The sequence below is a fragment of the Parasteatoda tepidariorum genome, chromosome 8, assembly GCF_982258835.1.
Source record: "Parasteatoda tepidariorum strain Cologne lab strain chromosome 8, Ptep-v5.0, whole genome shotgun sequence".
Lineage (NCBI taxonomy): Eukaryota > Metazoa > Arthropoda > Arachnida > Araneae > Theridiidae > Parasteatoda > Parasteatoda tepidariorum.
The window spans coordinates 52,388,452-52,413,146 of record NC_141762.1 but is presented as its reverse complement, the minus strand read 5'-3'; the positions used below and the strand labels follow the sequence as shown (position 1 = coordinate 52,413,146).

General features: G+C 30.3%; 1 protein-coding gene across 1 annotated transcript in view; it reads left to right on the top strand.

Annotated features, from left to right (window-relative positions):
* LOC107449327 (uncharacterized) overlaps positions 1-20,940 on the top strand; it is a 34,928-nt gene extending 13,988 nt beyond the window's left edge. Inside the window, exons 2-7 of the mRNA XM_021147594.4 lie at positions 275-306; positions 3,887-3,974; positions 11,357-11,475; positions 14,496-14,678; positions 18,733-18,927; positions 20,262-20,940. Coding sequence (XP_021003253.2) covers positions 275-306; positions 3,887-3,974; positions 11,357-11,475; positions 14,496-14,678; positions 18,733-18,927; positions 20,262-20,465 — 821 coding nt within the window. The 3' untranslated portion in view covers positions 20,466-20,940. The remainder of the gene's footprint in view (positions 1-274; positions 307-3,886; positions 3,975-11,356; positions 11,476-14,495; positions 14,679-18,732; positions 18,928-20,261) is intronic.
* Positions 20,941-24,695: the final 3,755 nt, after the last annotated feature.

Genomic DNA, 24,695 nt, shown 5'->3' with positions numbered 1-24,695 from the left:
AAGTGTGGATTGTATTTAATAAAAATAAGGTATCAATTTATTTATGAAAAAAAAGTGTCTTTAACCCTTTTTTCTTAGAAATCCATATAACTTTCTTTAAAAACAGCACTTTAATGCCAGCGTTCAATATGTAGTTTAAAATTTTTATATTTTGTTATTACATTTTTTAAATATTTTAAATGAGTTCCTTAATTGAGCATAAACTATTCATAATTTATCTCAATTAATTTATTCATTATTAAAGAAGCATCTATAATTTCTTCTGCGTTTTCAGGTACTGCTTCAGCCACATCCAGAAGATCTCAGGTTAGTTTTTATTCCATTGTATATTTATTTTATATTCCCTGCATTAAATATATATCTCTACAAAATGTTTTAAAACAAAGTGCGCAAAATAAAAAGGTCAAAGCAAGCGTACTAAAATAAATCGATAATCTCGCGCTAAAAACACTAGAGAACGTTTCAATGAAAACACAAGGACCTATCTGTATATGGGTGATTCTTTGGAAGCATGACAATCGGAAAAAAGAGATTCTTCAAATTCTTTGTATATTTATTTAGCTACATTTATTAATATCTTACAGACAGCAGTGTAGTTTATTAACATTTGCACAAGAACAAAAAAAAAATAGAAATTCACCAAATTTTGAATGCCAGGAAAATTACATATTAGCTTAGAAGTTAAGAAAACAGTCATTTTAACGAAGTTAATAGTAAGTAACTCAACTTAAGAAACTCTAAAAAGACAAAGTTGATAAGTTAATTTCAAATTTTTATGTAAATAAATTCCAAAACTAATTATTGTGAACAATTTTAACAAATTAGTTAAGTATAATGAAAGTGAGAGAGTAACACACACAATGAGTACTTTTGTGTGTGTTACTCTAATATTACAATGAGCACACAATGAGTAATATGAGATACTTTTTAATTTTACTACACTTTAATTTGAAAAGAAACAGTTAAAACAGCGAAAACAAAATAATTTTGTAAAATTTCATTAATCTTGAAGCTTTTAGAAGAAGCAAAATGCCTGGAAGATATTGGGTAAAGAGCAGACATTTTTAAATTTGTGATGTTCTAAGAAATTTTGACGCAGTCTTTTTTCCCTGGCCACTTAAAGTGATTAGCAGTCTGTTTGCCAGCACGAATAATAAAGTTAACTTTAATATCTTTATGAACGACTTCAAAAACTTCTCTTACAATAAAAATGATAATCTTAGAAATTTTTTAATTAATTTTATAAAAATTTACATTAAAATTAATTACATAATAATTTACATCGGAAATTTTTTTTATAACATTATTTCAAAATAAAATGTTTCAAATCATTTTATTTTACAACTTTATTACGTTGCTTAATTTATGCACCCAAACAGCGTTTAAGGACTGTATAGTTTTTAAACGCTGTCATTAAATTGTACAGTGATGTTCTTTATTTGTAGTATATTACAATGATGTTCTATATTTAAGAAAAAAATAACCTTAACGCCTTTTCGTTAGATGGACCATGATTTGTTTAAATTAATTCTTTCATCCACTGTACAAAGAATCAAAAATGTTTTTGTTGTTGATATGTACGGAATAAAATAGTGTGTATAATAATCAATCATTAAATAAATAAATGACTTTTATTACATGCGAGCTCATTATAATCTTTCATAAACTGGGTGTTAGGTTAATATTTGCTCTCCCTCTTTACATTATAGTGTTTAAAAAATTTTCTTATAACTGTGTTAATGTCCTGGAATTTATAAGCCAATTGTGACATGACAATTGATATGACAATTTTGCCATTTTACAGCATTTAACATTACTTTAATTTAACATTTCGGCTTAAGACGTTTACTTTCCGCAGAAAACATCAGGATTTCTTGAAATAACTAAGGTAAATGTAAATAGTTTATGTCATTAATGATTTCAAGAGAACAGGTGCCGACCGGCCTGTAGGGAACTGTCCTTGCATCAGAAAGGTCCTGGGTTCGAATCCCGGGCAAGGCATGGATGTTTCTTTCTCTCTCTGTGTGCTCTATGTCCTTTCTCTTTTGTGTGTGAATGTAACCCGCCCAATAAACGGGTTGTGGTTGTGTGAATGGCGTGGCAGAAGTCGAATTCCTGGCCATAGATGGCGCCACTGAAAAACAGGAACAATCGCACCCCCACTGCCTAAAACAGGCTAACGACAAAAAAACAAGAGAACAGGAAAATGACAACATAAAAACCTACTCACCTTGTAAAATTTTTTGAAATACATTTTGACTCAGAAAGTTGGTTCTTTATTCCTGCAATTAGACATGTTCTGATAGGATGGTATTCTAATCAATCTCTTAATCTAAGATATTGATTGCTGGAGCTATCTATTTTGGTTATAAATTACTAAAAAAAAATAGTGGCTAGGAAAATGACAGATTTTCATGTGACAAACAAAATATTGACAGAAAAAATTATTTTAAACAAAGTTTTTGGAAATAATACCCTCTACGTAAATTCTAGAAATGCTTACAACGGTTGAGATAAAAAAAAAAAAATTAGATATTGAAAAATGTATGGGAAGTTTTGAAGCTTGTTATTATTGAAAATACTGATTGTGACATACCAGGAAACTGACATTTTGATATTCAATTAAATTTTTTAACCATACAAAACAGTCAAAGCTAGTGCAAAGTCATTTCAAAATGCTAACAGCAATGCTATTTATAATTTTTTTTAAAAAGTTCTTTTAGTAGTATAGTATTAGATCTTGGAGCAAGAGATAGTGAATTGTCATATTTCGTGAGAATCACCCATATGCTATATTTCTGTGATACGAACTTTTTCAGTGATAATTGCCTACTGTAATATCATTGCACGTAAATTGGCTAGTTCGTGATCCAGTATTTTGATGTGCATGGCAAGTTTTTATAGCGAAGGGGGTTATGCACTGATACGGATCTAGGTATCCAAAATTGTCTCGTTTATTTTATAATTACTTTATAATTTTGTATTAGTCACTTTTTTGTATTAAAGTACCTTTAAATAAGTAAATGCTGAAATTAGGATGAAACAAATCCCTCGTTGCGAAACGTCGATTCTTTTCATAAATTGCTTTAGAAAGTGATTAATTTTTCACTTTTATTTTATGGACCGTAAAACTCAATTCAATTTGAGAAAAGTTGGAGCCATTTTTATGGAACAAATTTTGATTTATGTAGGAGTTTTCTAAACACTGGTACTCAAGAGCAAATTTTTTTATAGATGCGAAACAGACATTTGAATGAAATATTTTTAAATAAAATTGCAATAATATGAATTTAATAAAATAAATTTTTATTTATACCACTCAGTTTTCGTTTTAATTTAACATATGAAAACTCTTTTTCAAAAGCATTATACACGTCAATAGGAAATTAAAGGGCCGAGATTGCCTGGTTGGTAGGGCATTGGGCCTATGTCGAAGAGGTCGTGAGTTCGATCCCAGCCAGACGAAGACTAAAGGTGACTGGTGCACGTTAAATCTACTGGGTCACGAACGCCTCCTAGTTCCCATTTTTAAAAAAAAAATTATCTCTGAGGGTACTGAGTTGGAGTTTGATCGTTCTCTGGTTCAGATCGAAGTTATGATCTGTAGATGAATGAATGTATGATGTATGAGTGGGTCCGCCCTTTAAAGCGGGATGTGACGTGTGTGTGTGGTTGAAAACGTATTCTTGGTCAAGGATGGTGCTATGGAAAAAAAGAAACATGCCCTCTGCCTTAAATTCGTTTGGTTTCACCAAGCAGGCTCGCTGGTATTTAGCAAGTGGGATTAGAAATAACAACAATAAGAAATTATTTCAACGTGAAAGGATATTAATTTTTTGGAAAACATTTATTGACGCAAAATAAATTGTAAATTTTATTTTTAAAGGTTACGAAAAATGGTGAACCGGAAAAAGCAGGATCAAGATCTGCCTCTTCATCTACGACCAGATCATCTACTGCCACTGCCGATAAAAGTTAGTGAAATGTTTAATGTGTCTAGAATTCTTTTTCTAGGGTGCAATTTGTTTTTAATACGTTTCACACATAAATATCATAATAATGTCATTTGTTTTCCACATATTTTATAAATACATTAAGTTTCATAAATATTTATTCTATAAAAGTGAAACCCTCGAATGCATCGACGTAAAAAATATAATCATATCATTTAGATTTCTTATTCACTAACTGTACATAGAGTGATTATAAGAAAACTTTGCGAACTCTGGTCAGCATACCGTTTGAAGAAACCTGACAAAATTTGGTACTTAGCTATTGTAATCTATGCGCTTAAGAATGATATTAAAAACGGTTCCATAAATCTTAAGGTTGCAGTAACAGAGACAAAATATCGAAATTTTTAAATTTCAAACTAATATATATATTTTTTTGATGGAACGTAATCTTTATAGAAAAGAACATAAAATGTAGAGTTGGAATGATATTTTTAGCTCAAGAAATTTCTACACTAAGCTTTTGTCAAGCTTTGCCATTTTTCGAGGCAACTAACGAGAAGAGTGTGTGCTAAAAACTTTTACAAACAGAGAAAAAATTACAAAGAAAGCCTTTAATGATTTAAAATTATTTGACATGCTCTATATATCCATATAGTTTCTTCTTTTCCTTAGAGAAAAAAATTACAAAGAATGCTGTTAATGTTTTAAAAATATTTGACATGCCCGTCATATCCATAGCTTCTCATTATCTCACTCTCTTTTCGTTAGGGGTCACGAAAATTGGCGAAGCTTGGCAAAAAGTCTAGGGTCACAATTTCTTGTGCTAAAAATATCGTTCCAACTCCATCTTAGGTTTTTTACTATAAAGATTACGTTTCTGTCAAAAACAGTGGGTGTTGCCATTTGAAGATTTCGAAATTTTGTCTCTGCAACCGTTAAAGCTACGCAACCATTTTTAGCATCATTCTTGAGCGCATAAATCATAATCCTTATGTACAAAATTTATTTCGTTCACTGAAACCATGTGCTCTACAGAGGGCAAAGTTGTTTCATCAACACCCTGCATGCATTATGTGTAGATTAAAGAGGTTTAGAACTTTCAAATAGCATCCCGCAAGTTTCTTTAACTATATTCTGCGCAAGTTCTGAAGTAACTTAGGTGACGTACGGTGCGCTAAAAAATGGGACACCCTAAATAATTTTTGATCTAATGATCGGATTTTCATGTTCTAGGACTCAAGGTAAATTGAATTTCAAAAAAGTCAGATACTTAAAACTCGATTTCTCGGGAACTATTCGATCGATTTCGCTCAAATTATGTATTTTGCTTTGTAAAATAACATTCTTCAAAATCACGCAAAAAATTTTATACCTTTAATAATTTTTCGGTCATTCTTAAATGAAATAATAAATATTTACTAAAAGTTTTTTTTGCAAGGAATTACCTTTGGATAAACGAGTTTTATAATTGTGTATAAAAAAAAATTTAAATCCGCTTAAAAAGGTCTTGAGATATATCAAAGTATGCAAAAAGTAAAATTAACATTAAGGAGTCCGAACTTTGGAGGGCCTGGCTAAACTATTGGGACCATATTTCCCAGATGGCGGCTGCCCCCTATATTTTGGGGATCAGAAATCCGACTCCATCAAAAAAAAATTGCATGTTTATTCAGAGAAAGTACGTTTTTGTGCCTGATTTCATAAATTAATATATCGTCTGCACTTATTAATTGACGTATTTGAGGTTATTCCCTTGAATTATTTAGATTGAGTCCTAGAACGTGAAAATCCAATCATTAGATCAAAAGTTATTCAAAGTTGTCCGGATTCTTTTTCCTTCCGCTCTGTAGATGAACCTGCGGGATGATGCGTGAAAGTGCTAAATCTCTCTATCAAAATATGTTCTGTGCTCGTATTGTTATGCTGTGTAAGTAAGTTGTGTTGTGCTGTAGTAGTTTGTTGTGCTGTTCGTGTACTGCGCAAAAGAACTAACTGTCTGTATTAGAATGAATATACACTCCTCAAAAGTGAAATTGCAACACCAAGAAATAATGCACGTAGCGTCATGCAAACTTCAGGAGCGATAGTAGTGAGATGGATATGCAAATGATTGAATTTGTGCACGCATCTGATCACGTGGTACGCATATTCGGGCTATAAAGGCCAGCAACTTTCCCTTCTCATAAACGGCATCTGAGGTTTAGCGTAGCAATTGCGACTTTCGAAACAGCGTAGAAAATGACTCTGAGACGTCGGCGAGCTCAATACCATCAGTTAACGACCGGGGAACGTGACCGTATTATCGAACTCCATGAACTTAGTTTGTCGCTGCCCCTCAATAGCAACTCGTGCTGGGCACAACGTGAGTACCATCCAACGTTGTGTCACACGATGGATTCAGGAAGGTCTACGTGCACGCCGAAGATGAAGTGGTACGCACAGGTGCACGTCAGAGCGCACAGACCGACGTATTCACCAGTTGACTATTCGAGACCCTTTCTCCACGGCACGTGCCATCCGAAGCCGGTTGCCTTCAGGAGCAGGTGGATCTGTGTCCACCCAAACCATACGCAACAGATTGCATGAAGTACAGTTACGTGCACGAGTACCAGCAACAGGGGTACCGTTGACCGCTTTACACAGGGCTAGACGCCTGGCGTGGTGTCATCGTCATCGTACCTGGACCATCCAATGGCATCGGGTATTATTCACGGATGAATCTCGTTTCTGTCTGTGGAGAAATGACGGCCGTCGACGGGTATGGCGGCGACCCGGAGAACGCTATGAGCCAGCTCATTACGCCGAGCGTCACAACGGTCCTACACCGGGCATCATGGTTTGTGGTGGCATAATGTTTGATCACAGAACTCCCCTGGTACACATTCACGGCAGTTTGGCAGCGGACCGCTACGTCACACAAGTTGTGTATCCCGTTGTTCTGCCCTTGTTGCAGGGCGCACCCAACACGGCATTCCAGCAAGACAATGCCAGGCCGCATGTCGCACGGCGAACTCTTAACAGCCTGACTGGATTTGACATCCTTCCCTGGCCGGCAGCTTCTCCAGATCTGAATCCCATAGAACACCTATGGGATCTCATTGGACGTGGCATGAACAGAGGACCAATGGCGCAAACCATCGATGATCTGCGCACAGCAGTGAATGTGGCTTGGCAAAGATTACCTCAGGCAACCATCAATAGAGTCATTGATAGCAAGCCTCGCCGGATTGAGGCCTGTATAGCTGCCCGACGTGGCCACATTAGATATAGAATAAATTGCTTTATAATGATTTTATTAGTCTGTTTTTTTAATCATTTGCATATCCATCTCACTACTATCGCTCCTGAAATTTGCATGACGCTACGTGCATTATTTCTTGGTGTTGCAATTTCACTTTTGAGGAGTGTATTTTAAATATTCATCTATATCTATCATATGCATCTACCATTTTAGTGCCTTTGTATTTTAATTTTTCTAATTAATAAAAACTAAGAATTTACAAATAAAATTATGTTTGGTAATATTTAAAATATATTGTGGATATTGAACTTATTTAATTCTAAGACACCTGTTTTGTATAAATACCAAAAATTTTGTTTTAAATAAATTTTTATCTTATTTTAAGAATTGTCTAGTTTCTATACTTACAGCAAGGTTCCACATATAGTTCGATGCAGAGTTATCTAGTGATAAAATTTCAATGTTATAACTAGGAAACTATGACTAAACTATATTCAAAACTGTAACTTACAAGGGAAACTAGGGAAGTGTGACTCGTCAATTTTGAAATAAACTAGTAGGATGTATGCCTTATGAAGAATAATTTTAGGGGGCAACATTCGTTTCGGCCCATAGAGGGTCCTATGAGAGATAAAAAATAATTAAGTATGTAGAAAAATCGGTATTTCATTACTTCAATGCAGACTATTAGTTATTGTAATTATCTCATACTCCAATTAATTTTGTGCTACTTTCTCGTACTATATAATGCATATTTATTGTCAAAATTGATTTCGAAAATTTTATATATCTGTAGTTTTTCAGAAAAAAAAAATTAAAAAAAATTGGCATTTTTTAAAAAAAAAAAATTTGGCATCAAATTTTTAAATTTTTTTTTTTTCAAAAAATTTTCCAATATTAAAACTAGTAAACAGTAATAAATTTCATTTATATGAGAGTCGAAATATAATACGCATTTTCCCAAACGCAAAATGTGATTTATAAAAAAAAAATTTCTTTCATATTGTTAGATCTTGCAAAAAAATCTGAAATAATTTATGTGGTTGCATAAAATTAAATTGCATTTATAAAAATGTTTTCAAATTTGTTTGGCGGAAAATTTGAACTTAAAAAAATATTTCAGTTTTCAATGATTTTCTTTTTTTCTTGAAAGGTCAACCGTACTATATAAACAAAATTTGTAAGTATTTGTCACTTTAATAGACACATTTTTTTTCTTAATTTTTTTTATTGCACAACTGGTAAAAAAATGAAGAAAAAAAATACGTTTCAAAAAAATTTAAATTTTTTGCCAAAAAATTAAAATATTATTAAAAAAAATTGTCCTGTGAATTGTTCAATATTTTGTCAAAACATTGCTATTTTTGAAATATTATTCATACAATTATCTTTATACCTGATATCCTAGCTAATGCCAACTTTTAAAGTTAAATATTTCAAAAATTAGCTAGGATATCAGATATAAAAATAATATTATAAAGATAGCAATGTTTTGACAAAATATTGAACAATTCACAGGACATAGATATCAACGGATTTTCCACTTAAAGTGACATATCACTTCAAATTTTGTGTATACAGTACAGTTGATATTTTATGAAAAAAATCGAATTGAAATATTAAACATTTTTTAAGTTCAAATTTCCAGGCCAAACAAATTTGAAAACATTTTTATAAATGCAATTTAATTTTATGCAATCACATAAATTATTTCAGATTTTTTTGCAAGATCTAACAATATGAAAAAAAAATTTTTTTTTAATAAATCACATTTTTGGATACACATTAAATATGAAAAAATTCCATCAGTTTGGGAAAATGCGTATTATATTTCGACTCTCATATAAATGAAATTTATTACTGTTTACTAGTTTTAATATTTGAAAATTTTTGAAAAAAAAAAAATTAAAAAATTTGATGCCAAATTTTTTTTTTTTTAAAAATGCCAATTTTTTTTAATTTTTTTTTTCTGAAAAACTACAGATATATAAATTTTCGAAATCAATTTTGACAATAAATATGTATTATATAGTACGTGAAAGTAGCACAAAATTAATTGGTGTATGAGATAATTACAATAACTAATAGTCTGCATTGAAGTAATGAAATACCGATTTTTCTACATACTTAATTATCTCTCATAGGACCCTCTATGGGCCGAAACGAATGTTGCCCCCTAAAATTATTCTTCATAAGGCATACATCCTACTAGTTTATTTCAAAATTGACGAGTCACACTTCCCTAGTTTCCCTTGTTAGATATAAATAAACACTACATAAATAACACGAAAAATATTGAATTAGCTACTTTTAGTTTCATATATCTACGATATATAAGCAGTGTTTTTCAACTCACTCTTATAATATTATATAACATCTCAATATTTTGAATTTTCTAATTTTCATTTTAAAAAAAAAGGTTGAAAAGAAAAGATAATTAAATTTTTTTTATCGTATTTATCTGTTTCCTGAATGAATTTCTTTTAAAAAGATATTCACAATTTTATTTACAATTTAAATTTTTTTTAAAAATGAGACTACTAGTATCTTTCTCTTGGTTATTTATACTTCAATTACAGAAACATTTCTTACCGTAGCTCAAGCGAAATTAAAATCAGCATAACTATTGAATTGCCTTTATTCTTCTATACCTCTAATCGCGGTCGCTGCACAAGTTTGTGTTCTTGTATCTAACATAGCTAGGGAATTACGACAATGAGCTTCATTTAACGTTATTTTTGCTTATGATAGTTGAATAGTTAAGATTAATTACAAAAGCAAGGAAAAAAAACTACATACCTATATTTTTGAGATTCCGTTGATGTTGTTGTTGTTGTTAATTTACGTCGCACTAGAGCTGCACATTGGGCTATTGGCGACGGTCTGGGAAACATCCCGGAGGATGATCCGAAGACATGCCATCACAATTTTGATCCTCTGCAGAGGGGATGGCACCCCCGCTTCGGTAGCCCGACGACCTGCGCGCGAAGTCGAGCACTTTACGGTAACACAGTTTAACGAGGACCAATACCGCACACCCTCGGTCCCTACGCAGACTGATCCAAGTGGTCACCCACCCGCACACTGACCGTAGCCAGTGATGCTTGACTTCGGTGTTCTGCTGGGAACCGTGTCTTAACGATCAGTCCACTGCGGGACAGATTCCGTTGATAAAAGGTACCTTGTGAATCATTCCACTTAAAATCTTACAGAAAATTTTTGTTGTTTCGTATTATTACTTCAAATTTTGGGTCTCAGCCAATCACAGAAAACACTACCCATATGCAATAACTCTCTAACATTTTTAGTTTATGAACTAATTAAATTATTGTACTAACAAGTTCAGCGGCGAGCCACAAATTTTTTAATCATGAATAATTCCAACCACTTTCTTTCATTTGAAAAAGAAAAAACATCTTTAGCAGCATTTCACTAGACAATTTTTTCAGATTTCGTAAAAAACAGATTTCAATGTAGTCTTAACGTATTTATTGAATTCCGCCATTATATATTTCCCGACAGATTAACACAGTTAAGGAAAATAGTAAAAGGATCTTTAAACTATAATCTGATGTAAGAAACAAAAATAATAAGTTAGATACATAAAGCTTTTTTGGTGCTATTAATAATCACCAATAACAGTAATGAAATAGGAAAGCAAAATTCATTTCTTTGCGAAATTTTTATGTTTATATTAGCTTCTCAAGTTATTCTTTATTTTATGTACGTTTTTTCAAATAAAATTGAAATGTTCTAATTTTCACAAGGTGATCTGTGATGATCATTCTAACATATATTTTTTAGAATCATAATTAAATATTATTTTAAAAATGTATAAGGGTCATAAATTCATATTTAAGCATGGGGAAAAAAAGGCTAGCGAAATCTATAAAAACACTTGTATAACTGGTGCGTTAATAAACATCAAAATCAGTTTGATTTGTCGATGAATTTGGTGGTGTTTTGTCTTTCTTCCGGCAACAAAACAGATTTAGTTGTTTTCAGTCCCACCTTCCTCAGTAATGATTCGTTAGCGGGTTTTTTCCCTCTCCACTTTGTGTATACTATTTTGATAAGGATTCTAATAATGGTTATTGCGTAATACCTATGTTTTTTTGATATTGAAAGTTATTATTTAATCCTTTTTCATCTATTTCAGAGCTTCCTCCAATAAAGGCGCCTGTTTGGAATGCTCCACCTCCTAAAGTTAAGGAAGTGAAATCAAAAATAGGCTCATTCGATAATGTCACTCACAAGCCAAAAGGTGGAGAGAAAAAAGTAACTACTTCAACATTTTTAACATGTTTTTTGTACATTTAAATAATAAATCTATACATAAAGTGTAAAACTCAAATAACTCGTTGAAAACTTTGACAGTCAAGTAGGTGAAGGTTGCCTTGGACCACTCAATTTTGTCTATCGATTTAAACTACAAATTTAGCAGTTTTAAGATTTTGTACAGTGCACAAAAGAAAGGAAAGGGAAAAAAGGAACATTGTGAATAACTTTTGATCTAATGATTGGATTTTCACCCAATGCGTCTCAAACTTAATGGTACATGGGAGGAACTTCAAATATGCTCATTAATTTGCGTAGACGATATTTTAAGTTAGAAAATCAATCACAAAACGTGCTTTCTCTGAATAAACATACCTTTTATGTATATACGGATTTGAATTCCTGTTCCTCAAAATACAAGGTGTACCCGTAATCTGGAAAATATGTTCATAATAGTTTAGTTAGGAGAACGGTCGAAAGTTGGGACACCTTAACAATACTAATTATATTGTTTGCATATTTCGCCATATTTTGAGATTTTTTTAACCGAAAAAAGTTTTTGCACACAATAATGAAATTTGTTTATAGAAAGATAATTTCATGCAAAAAATAATTTTCATAAAAATTATTTATTAATTTTTGTTATTTTATTCAACAATAGTATAAAAAATTTTGAATTTTAGTTATACGCTTGTTTACATCATTTTAACGTATGTAATTTAATATGGAAAAATAAGAAATTCGATAGGAATGGGTCGAATAGTTCCTGAGAAATCGAATTTTAAATGCACTTTTTTAAACTGACTCGCATCTTTGGGCCGGAAAGTTTCTATGAATGAGCAGGCAGCTATTTTCTGAACGTGAGTGATCCGGGTTACTCCATTTTTTCGAGCAAATTTTTTTAAAGCATCGAGATTTTCACTGTGAGTACATTGATAAAGAAATTAATTCGATGATTATCTGATTCAGATTTAATTACTCGTGATATGCTTTAATTTGTACATTTTGTTACAAATTAAACAATCATTGCTAATATGGCTAAAAAGCACTGATTAAACACAATTTTAAGTATTATTACTAACAAATAAAACATTGTTAGCGTCTCACAGATATCCATAATGTATTTGCATGGAAAAATTAGAAGAAAAGTATAAAGGTTAGAACTTTTAATTTTTTTTTGTGCAGAAAATAATAAGTTTTTTCTTTAGTCTTGTTAGCGATAAAATAAGGAAGTAAAAATATTCCACCAAATATTGTTTTTTATTCTTTTTTTATATGAAAAAATTATTTATTGTTTAATATAAAAACAAATATGTTAAAAAAATTGAATTGTTCAAATGTGCCAAATACGTATTTTAATTTATTCTAGTACAGTAATGTTACGCATATTATTCTATTTAAAGCAGTCCTATTTACGCAAGAACATCACAAAGTATTAAGCTTATATTTATTTTTCTGCATAAATAGCAAAATGTTTCATTCAAATTATTACATTAATTCTGCTACAAGCAATCAACGTTGCTATTTGTGCTAAGAACATTACGGCACATGAAGCTTATGTTTTCTCTGTTTACATTAAAAACAAATATCTCCTACAAATTAAAGTTTATGGGTTTGTCATGCTTCTTAAATACGAATGTTCGTTAATACTGTTACGTGCAAGCTAAGCAGTGCTATTTATGCAGTGTTGTTTATTGCATGCAAGCTTAGAAGTGCTATTCATTATTATTCGAACATAACTATATAATAAAAGTCAGAATTATGTTTATATATCTAATAGTTTAGTATATGCTCTAATGTCTAGTATTAAAGTAACAAGTAGATATATGATTCATTATTTTACAGGATTGTTAAACTGAGAGAAATAAGTTAACTCAATATATGGAGCATAATTAGTAACTTAACTTTATGTTTTTATTCATATTATTTATTCGTGCTCTTAATAATATTCAAATTTATATGAAATAGTAGAAAATATAAAAAGAACTCTATTTTCTCACAGGACATTTTTTTATTAAATTAAAAATGATTGTTCTTTGACCAGGCGATAAAAAAAGTGTCGTGATAATTTGCGTTAAAATGTCGGAAAAAAAGTGAACATCTTTTTTTTAAATATATGTGAGGTCATTTGAAAATGGCTTATCGTCATATCATATTGCCTACCCTCCAACATTTGAGATTTGTGTGAAATATTTTTTTAATTGGTAGGAATCTAGAGCAGAAATTTTTAAAACAAATAGAATTTTCATAGACTTTTTATCAAAACTTGAGAATAGAGAATATTGAATCTGAAATTTTAAAAATACGTTAAAATGTTTATACTAAGTAGTGGATAAAATTCTTTTAATTTTTTACTTTAATACTTGATTAAATTTGCTACCAGTCAGAAAAATATTTTCTGAATCTTTGGAAATTTCGATGCAGTAAAAGTGGCTAGTATTAAATGCGTCAAAATGGAGGAACAAAGATAAAATTTATGTGCGACGTCATTTTAACACATCTATTAGTCGCATTGTAGTAACTGTGTAAAAATGGCAAAACGGAGAGAAAATTAGTTAAAAAATGTAAATGTCTTACGACATTTTAACACAACTTATTCTCCTCTTGTACAAGTTGCTGAGAGAAAACAGAGTGGCAATTTGAAAAAATTTGTTTAAAAAAAAAATTAGGTTTAGCAAAGACGTGACGCATCTTAACACAGAAATTTCATACCTACGCCTACATTACACAAAGCTCTGGATCAAATTAAGGCAAAATTTTACGGAGCAAAAAATCTTACACTTCGTACTTTTCACAGCAATATTTTTAGTAAAAATACTGAATCACTGTAGTTAAATAAATATTACTGCAAGGATTCTGAACTCAGGGTGCCAGTACTTTTTTACGTAATTTGATCCGGTATTTTTTTACTGTGTAGGCCTGTAACAGTAGAGCATAAATAAGAATTTATAGACCTTAATTTCTCTAAATCTTTTACTCAACATTAAATTCAGTTTAAAATTTCTTTTTCTTCTTTTCAGGTTGAATCAGTGAAATTAGAATGGAATGCAAAGTCTAAGGTTGGTTCTCTGGAACATGCAACGCATAAACCTGGCGGAGGTGACAAAAAAATCATGTCGCAAAAGTTAGATTTTAAAAATGTTCAGTCAAAAGTTGGTTCAAAAGATAATCTGAAGCACAAACCAGGAGGCGGGACAGTAAAGGTAACTTCGAGCACTGAATTTAAAATTATCCCAAAACAGACAAACCAGCAACACCTTAAAAATGTATTGTTTTACTTGTATGTCTTATTATCTAGAATCGGGTGCCTGTGGGTGTATAACCTATTTGGCAGCTGAGTCGTAGCATTTGTTTATACCACGATTCAGCCGCTAATCTGGTTCGATACTCACGCGTGGCATCGCTCGCCATGTAAATCTGATCCAACAATAAATTCAGAGTAACAAACCAAATAATAATAAATGGTAATAAACCAAACCTACTGTAACGTAACACGGCATCTTGTTAATACACAACCAGCTGATTTCTTCCCGAGTTGCAGTTACCCAATTCAAATGGTGGAGTTACCTCTGTCCAAGCTTAAAAGCAATAATATTAATATTTCAAGTAGATGATATTTGTAATAAGACGATGCGTTTAGAAAACTGTGGACAATATGCTTCTTTTGTTCAAATTTTGTAGGTCATTTTAATTATATTCAAGTTTAATAAAATTTATTACATTCACATTAACTCTTTAAAGACCAAGTGGCCTGAAGAAGTCCGGACTACTTAACGACCGTCTGGGGTCAGTGGGGAACTCTGAAGGGTGAATGGGTAGTAGTGATTGGGAGGGGGTGAGCTGCTTGACAGTGATGCATAGGAACTCATTGACAGTCAAAAGGAAAGAGGTGTGCGAACTTCACGCTTTATTTAGAAACATTTCCCCCTGTTGTTTTAGAGAAACACAAAATCCTCTTAATTTGTAACAGATTTGTTGAGATGGACCTTTTCATTTATTTATTAAAAATTCGGGAATGGCGGGCTTTTGGGAATTTATTTTTTAAATCCCCGCGTCCACTAAAACAAATATCTTTTTAATAAAATTGCAATGTGTTAACAGTTGACTACCAAACGCAAATTTGTTATATAATTAAAAGTGCACCATCATAAATACCGAAATTACTGAAAAAAATTTGGATAAAGCCAACGTTGTATAATGCTTTCTGTTAATCACTGATATTTTAATGATAATGTTATCATTAGTTCATAGAAATTTTGATTCTTGAATAAAAAAAAAAAAGATTAATATTTCTATCATTTAATAAACTTTTAATAGGTTTTTCTTTTTAAATATTTTATTTATTTCCGTTTTGTTCTCTATTATGCTGCTTGGTGTTTCTCAGTAATCAATTTTATTACAGTGTGCTTTTTATTAGTGAATTTTAGAGAATAGATAAAATAATTTAAAATACATTATATTAATAATGTATCTTTTAAACTTGAACGAGGAAAGTTGTTTTAGACTTTGTTTTACTGCAGCGAAAAAAATTTTAAATCTTAAAATTCCTATAAAAATTTACATTTTATGCTCAATTAAGGAAAACTGAATTCAATTCTATCTAAATTTATGATTAACGTAATATAATGCGTACATTAAAATGCCTTTTTATATAATTTTAAATACTATACAAATATTTAAAAAAAATAATAATTTTTTCTTTTTTTTTTTTCAATTTCGTTTTATTCTATTATATTTGCATCGTTGTGTTGTAGTAATTTCGTTCTTTTTGGTATTGATTTCCTATTACTTTCGAGTCTTAAATTTCAGTGATTTTATACTTAAAATGCTTTCAAAATAAAATGAATTATTTATTAAGGATAATAAATTATATAAAATTATTGTTTACAGGAAATTACTTTCTTGTAAGGGAATTTTTTAAATGTTATCTCACTTTTATGTAAGCATTTTTGATAATGCAGTTATTGTATATCAGTAATTCACTAGGTATGGTCAAACAATATCGTAGATCTTCCTGAATGAAATGGTTTTTCAGATTTCACCTGTAATGTTTGTAAATAATTAATTGTTATGAAAATAGCTTATTAAATTCGAATACATTTTCTTTGAGAAACAAAACAAGTTATGTATTCTAATTGTAAACCAGAGCCTGTTAATCATTATTTACTTTTTTACTACTATTACAATTTCCAAATCAGCTTAAAAATATGTTTATTGCTTTTTTTTTTTACATTGCTGATAAGAATTTAATTTAATTGAATAATCTTATAGTAAATTATGTAATAAATGAATAAATTATGTATATAATAAATTTTGCGTCCTGGATCAGATAGCAGCAAAAAGCATCCAGGTAAAAAAATTATCTTCAAATCACGATACATAATAGTAAGTATCTATTATCTGGAGTTTTCTGAATGGTGCAATTTTAATTGTTAGTCACTCTTTTGATTACTTAAGTCAAATTGTTAGATACTTTAGTTCACTTAAAAATTGAACAAAATTGTTTCAATATATATCTAATATATATTTATGAAAAAATTTCAAAATTAACTGATTTATTAGAGAAAAGAATTAGGTGATAATGAGCCTTTTAAATCATTAGTTGTTAAAAACGAGTTTGAATGCAACAAATAGAAGATTTCGAAAAGAAAAACCATCAGTCAGGAGAAGTGCAGAAAGCGATTTTCCTTGGTCACTGAACGGCGAAAGGATGGCATATTTGTGTTCTTTTGTGACTAAGCCGAAAAGTGAAGTAAATAGATAGGCATTGACAATAGCAACTTATCTTGTTTGAAAAATACTAGGAATCTATTTCCAAGCACTATACGCCGCTATTATTTGCAACCATCCGGGAGTACTCTCATGTGATTAGTAGGCAAAGTGTGTAATTGAGTGCAGGTAGTTAAATAGAATTGACAATACACTCATTTGCAATGATAAATTTCACCCAGTCAATGGTTTATTCAAATAAATAAATAATTTAATTTAATAGCAATTTTAAAAGATAATCTCTAATCTCAGAAAATAAAAATAAAAAACACCAGCTTAAAAAGTACCATACCTTATTTAATCGTTAATTTTTTTGTCTGATTTGTTATTATTCTATAAAAACAGTATTATTGCTGAATTATCCGATATTTATTTGTTTACGAAAATAATTTTTTTGTCACCATAAATGAATTTAACAATTTAAAGAGCGGTATAAGTAAACTATTTTCATGTTTCAAGATATTTCAGATATTTTATGTTGAGCAAAATATGGCTTTAAAGGTGTAGGTAGCATAGTTATGGATAAAACCAGACATCAACTATGCTTACTTATAACTACTTATTATAACTACTTACTTATAGCTTATGCAACTTATAACTATGCTCTACAAATTCATATTGAAGTGAGAAAAAAAGCTTCCTTTACATAGCGATTACAGTATATTTCCTCTAAATGAAATAATTTTTGAGGATTTTAATTTCACCTTTGCTCTTTCCATTTGAAACAATATTTTTCCACTTAAATTAAACACTATTTGCGATTTTGAAGGGAAGTTTTTTTTTATTTGATTTTTTTACAAGTCTAAATACATACATTAAGAGTATTAATTTAATTAATATGACAAAACACAAAGTATACCTTATTCGTGCATAGAAACGTTCCTTAAAACCTATTCATTACAAAAATGACTGGGAAATTCTTTCCACGCAAAATTTTCTTCAGATAAGTCTGCTTCTGAACTATCATCAGGAAATATCTCATATAAATAGGAGATTAGTTAAAATTTATCAAACTCTTCTCTGTTGCTAGGCAACAGTGAATAGTTTAGAAAGATTTTCTTTGAAGATTGGAAACTCTAAGGAAGCTTTTTCCTGAACACTAGAGAGTGTTTTATCATAAATGAAAGTATCTAGCTTTCATAAAATTTAACTTCATTATAGATATTGTTCTACTTAAAATAAATTTCTCAGTACCTTGAGATTTTTTTAGCTTCCTTAGTGTTATTTTTTAATTATAATTAAGTTTAAATTTCAAAGCATTTTATCTCTTGAGGAATTTTGTAATACGCAACAGCTATTACAGCCATTACAGCTATTACAGAAAGAATATTTCTTCATCAGTAGCACGACAGCACTCGATGTGGCCTGTCCTTCTCCAGAAGTCTTTTCAAGGCATCAATTTATTCTTTAAATCAATATTATTCTTATATCGAAATAAGTTCGATTGATTTGTATTTTATAAAAAAAAATTCTTTTCAAATACCTTAGGTTTCATCTGCAAAATTAGACTTCAAGGCTAAAGCTGCATCAAGAGTGGGTTCTTTAGAAAATGCCAAGCACAAACCAGGTGGGGGTAATGTGGTAATCAAGAGTGAGAAACTTCTTTTTAAAGAAAAAGCAGCTCCTAAAATTGGTTCTAGATCGAGCACAGGAGGTAGCAGTCATGGAGGATCAGAAGTTGGGGTAAACTTAATTCATTTTATTCTATTTATATCGAAAACAAAATTGAAACAATTACACTAAAATCTCCAGCTGATATGCCATTATAAAAGCTTATTACCAAAAAAATAAAGGGACTTACAACTTTTCTGTAGTTTTCTAAAAAAATTTTAGAATTAAAATTCGTCTAAATTGCAATTTCAGAATTCTAACATATCAATTTTTATGGATAACTTTTAAAAAAATGACATTTAACTGCATGGATTAATTTATTCATCTACATTTTATTTCATATTTAATAACCATCATTAAACAGCTGACCCAATTTTTGGGTTTACGACTATTAATGTTCAACTACGTAGCCTCGTAATTTGGAACCCAATTTAGAAGACAAGGGAACACCTGGATCAAATATTGGGAGAAATTTGCCTTCCTGGAGGACTTTTTTATGGAACTAACCGGCATTTGCATTACATGGAGAGGAAGACCATAAGAACCTCCAACGGTTAACCCGACAGCAAGGGGACTCTAAACCATGATCCATCTTCCACTGAGAATATTTCACGTCAGCACTGTGGTCGATGCATTATTCACTTATAGTAAAAATATTGAAAGTTTGTCTGCTTCTACTAGAGAATAGTTTGTGCTCAAGTCTTGAAATTTGGATATAAGTTGCAAGTTCAGCCCACAATCCTAAAACTCATTTTTAAAAAAAATTTATTTGTTCTTTCGGGAGCAACTTTTGATAAATGAATTTTTCTCATGTATTAATATTATTGCGTGTAATCTATGAACATCTCAGTTAAGTGTGCATATTAGTAACGCTATTTAAGTGCAGCAGATATACATGTATATCCACATATTCTGGTAAGGGCAACAGTTAAGCACGTATATTGATAATATTTTGATTAAGTGTATCACAGTTAATCAAAAATAAACTTAACAGTATGAATATGATCTGAATCAAACAATCTGAATGAATAAATACACTCACAGCGCTGGTGGGACAGCAGGGGGTAGCAAGTTTGATCCTGACAGCCGAAAAACAACTGGTGTGCATACGCAGCAAGGTACAGATTAAATCTGTTCTGGATGAAAGTCCTCTCATTGCTTGTGGTGTGAAAGTTTGGAGAGAGAAGTAACAGTTCTAGAAGAGTCCACATAGTCTGATCAGGGTCAAAATTACATAGCATTTCTCATATAGCCATTAAAAAATAAAGTCCTAAACATGTGGCTAGGTACTTGATCATGGTAGGCTGATATGTGAACAAATAAATATGTTTTTCTTTTTCTTTTTTATATTATATAAGTGTAGTTCCTCGTATAATTATTATTTTTTTTTTTTTTTACAATTTTAGAGTCCGCCCCAAGCATGCTCACCAGCCCCTCCTGAAAACATGCCACCTTTAAATGAGGACGAATCCATAACAGAAAAGGGAAACGGAGGTCAAACTCCTAGCAATGTAGATACAGAACAAGCAGCACAAATTTCCCCACCTGAAAATGTTAGCACAAATTTAGCACAAAAGTTTCCTCCCGTCGGGGAACAAAATGACTGTTGATAGGACTGAACCATTTTTGAGTATTACGTTATGTGATTTGGTTTTATTGAAAGTACGCCTGAATGTGAAGCAGTGGCAAATATGAAAAGTATTATTCATTCTTATTATCTTCTGATACATTTTAAACATTAAGTTGTTTAACCTCTACAAAGCTTTGACTGTTTAGCTCTCATTGTATTTTATTGCAATTACTTTTTTTTATTATTATTATAAAATGTATTTACAACAATACATTTCCATTAATTCATTGCTATTTACTGTCACTTTCACTGTTGTTTGGAGCAAATGATGTATCTGCTTTTTAAAATATAGCTAGAAATAAAAGAAAATCAATTTGACTCAGTAGGTGTTTCAAAAAAAAAAAAATTGTTTATATTGACATGAAACACATATCCTTATGTTTTTACTTTGAGGACTTTATGTATTGAAAAACATTAATAAAAATAAAATCCAAATAAAAACACTTCATAAACAATGAGAATTTTATTGTTGTACCTACCACATTACATACCTTTGTGATACATGATTTAATATTGAATTATTTATAACACTAGAGGGCTCCGCCCCCTGCTCGCTGGCGCTCGCCAACCCCCGGAGAATTGCTTCGCAATTCTTGCTTGGTTTGCTTCGCAAAACCAAGAATGCTTTGATTTCATATATTTCAATATTAAACTGAATATTAACTGTTATCATCGAAAAGAATTAATTTTCTTAAATGCAGAATAAGCAGTGTGTCAATATCAATGTCACTTTTTTTCGTTGACTACAGTTCCTTCTATGTCCTATTTGTTCTCTAAATGAGCCAAAATTGTCAGAAATTAACATCAATGTGCAGATATAATCTTAATATGAAACTTGTTTAAAAAAAATTATAATCGCAATAATACAGAGTTGGTCCCAAAGAAATGAATATATTTTTAACACATTTAATTCAATATATATATATATATATATATATATATATATATATATATATATATATATATATATATATATATATATATATATATATATATATATATATATATATATATGCAAACACTATAATATTTTTCAATAAGCAATATTGTTAAGAACAGGGTAATTTTTAAAAAAATATTTTAATAATATTCAGCAAAATAACTATAAATGAAAACATTAATTTTGCGGAATTAAAATAAACAATGCACCAATAGCATTTTCTTTACGCTAAATACATTTATAAATTTGACATTATATATATATGTTATAATATTTCTCTATATACAATATTGTTAATGACAGGATCATCTTTAATAAATATTTTAATGTTCTCCTTCGTTGTGCATCTTGACAATGCCACATATAATTGACCATGAGAGGCCGTTCAATATATAGCCCAACTTTATCGAAGGTTTGGCCCTTATTAATTGTTAAGGCTAATCTAACAGGAAATTGTCGTCGCACAAATGGTCAGGAAGAATTACTTGATAATGTATCTATTCTTGGAAGATTGACAATACTACCATTTTTATTACCAGTAGCAATTTGGCAAGTCAATACTCTTTTCCCTATTTTAAGAACAGTCAATCGAGTTCCATTGCAAAGGCCATCAACAATAGATATGTTCAGCATTACAATGCGTCCAACTTTTAATTTGAGCTGATGAGGTGGCAGTCCCGGGAGATTTATGGAGTTTAAATATTCAATAGAATACCTTAAATTAGCTTCTTCTTCTCTCCCGTCTGATTTGTCTACTCCATATAGTGTGGCCTTATCAATACTATAACTTATAACCTCTTCACCTGGCACACGTGATAAAATATTTTCATTAACTTTGTTAACTTCATCATTTTGCGGTGATAATATGATGTGATGAATGAAGTTAGTATTAAGACAATCGATTTTTTCAAAAAACCAAGAAATGATATCTTTACAATAAAGATCAGGAGTGCTTGCATCAAGATGTAAAAGTTCTCCATTGCCAATTGTCAACAACCAATTGGCAAATTCTTGGTTACCAGCTTTAACTCTCATATTAATTGTCAAATGGAGGATTTCAAAAAATGGCCAAAGAAAAGAGTATTTTATAGTTTCATTAATAACATGCATATGTGTAGCTTTTTTAACGACAGGTAACACTTGTCGAATATCTCCACCTAAAATGATTATCTTACCACCAAATGGTATCTCATTAGCTAGAAGATCACGAAAAGTTCTATCGATCATTTCTATTGCTTTTCTGGGAATCATACTTGCTTCGTCCCATATAATAACGTCAACATTTTTTAAGCGAATCTTATCACATTTTTTTAAAATACAAATCCCATCGTCACTTAGATCAATAGGCAGATTAAAAAATGAAAGTCGATGTTGTTGCGACTGTGTAGCAATTACACACATTCTCTTTTAGCTCAACCTTTGTTAGTTTAACTTTTTTTTTGTTAGTTGAATCATCATTAGGTTGTATAAGCAAAAGAGCATTATTTTCTTCTATACTATGAAGTTTACGTTTTTCCCGCTTTCGATTAGCTTTCGCATTGAGTTGCGACTTTTTAGTAATGTTAGGTCTTTTCTTTTTAGGCATTACTTGTAAATAAACAAATCGAATTAAGATTTAAAACCAGATTAAACTTACGAATTAACGTTTTAGAAAACAAATAATCAGATTAATCAATATATCAATACGAAATAAGTTGAGATGTTGTAAAACTGAAGAATGAAATTCTAACTATTTTGTGATTGGTTGCATCTCTGAAAAAGAAAATTCAGACTTGTAAATCGCTTTTTTAAGCTTGCCGTTTTCAGACATGTGATTGGCTGTTGTGAACGGCGGTTATTCTTCATTATTAACTGCAAAATCGTGCTTTAAAACTAAAATAAATAAAAATTTAAAATTATGTAAAAGATTTGAATGCCCTAAATGTCTTCCCTGAAAGATTCTGAATGAATTGATTCCTTAATCTTAGATTTTCATCACGTAGTTAAAAAGTTTTTCAGGGGACAAAATTAACTGCAAAAACTTTTTTTTAGAATAGAGAGACTTTTCTTTTTTAATTATCTGATCACTTCTCTTAAAAACTAAATTTGTCAGAGTATCAAAGAATTTTTAAGTTTGTTGATAATTTGTTTTAAAAAATCATAGAGGAGTGACAGTTTTAATGTTGAACAAGTTTTCTGTGCATATATTAATACAGAACTAATTGCATGTATTAGTGTGAAAAAAAAATTGTTTTTAAAGCATTTAAGACGTTAGTAAATGTTAATTATTAAATTTTCAATATATTAATTATATGGGGAAAAATGGATGCTATCAGATGCATCACTAACATTTATCATTTTTTTATAAACAGTGACTGATATTTAAATACACTATTCACCCTAAGCGTTTACAAAAGGGTGGCCGGCCTGCCCTTTGATCTCTATAAATTATCCTTACCCTTTTTGTAAACATAAGCCGCCATCCCTTAAAAACCTTGCCTCTTTTTTTTTCAGGAAAAGGTTTTCTTAACCACCTCTTTTAATGTTAAGTAGACTTCTGAGTTATTTCGTTACTGATAATTATTTAACTTAAATTTTTTAATTTCATTCCTTCATTTTAGTAAGATTTTTATGTTGTCTAGCTAATATAGTTAAAATTTGCATACTATTCGGCCCAGAGATATCACATCTTTTATTTGAGGGAGGGATATATTAATGATTTTAAATTTCACCATTATTTCCTTAAATAAATACCTTTTAATTATCTATAAATGTTTATTTCCCCATAATTTTCAGTTTAAAATATTAAAAAAAAGCTTTTAAGTTGCTTATCAATTAATCCTTTTTTTCAGTTTACTTTCTTCGAAGAAAATTCATACACAAACATCGTCTTTCGAGATTGCCTTATTTATTTACTTTTTTCAAAGGCTACAAATTTCTTGGTAATTTTGATAATGAGCGAGAATTACTTTGTGAAATATACACATAAAATAGTTTAAGAGGATTATTTAAAAATTGAGGACCAAATTCAGCTATTACATAATATTACACACTTTTGATAAATTTTAACGTTGGTAAATGAGTGCCTTTTTAAAACTCCCAGGTGCCTTTTTTGTGAGGAAGCATCCTGCCCTTTTTAATTCCTAGGGAGAACTCTATTAAATAATATCTATCAACAATTATGTTTAAGTAAGTGTTTCATATGTAGCACATTTTTTATATATTATTTCCTATTTATTTGCTCTACAAGAACATTCCTCCATGAAAATAATTAGCTCAGAATTAATCTAA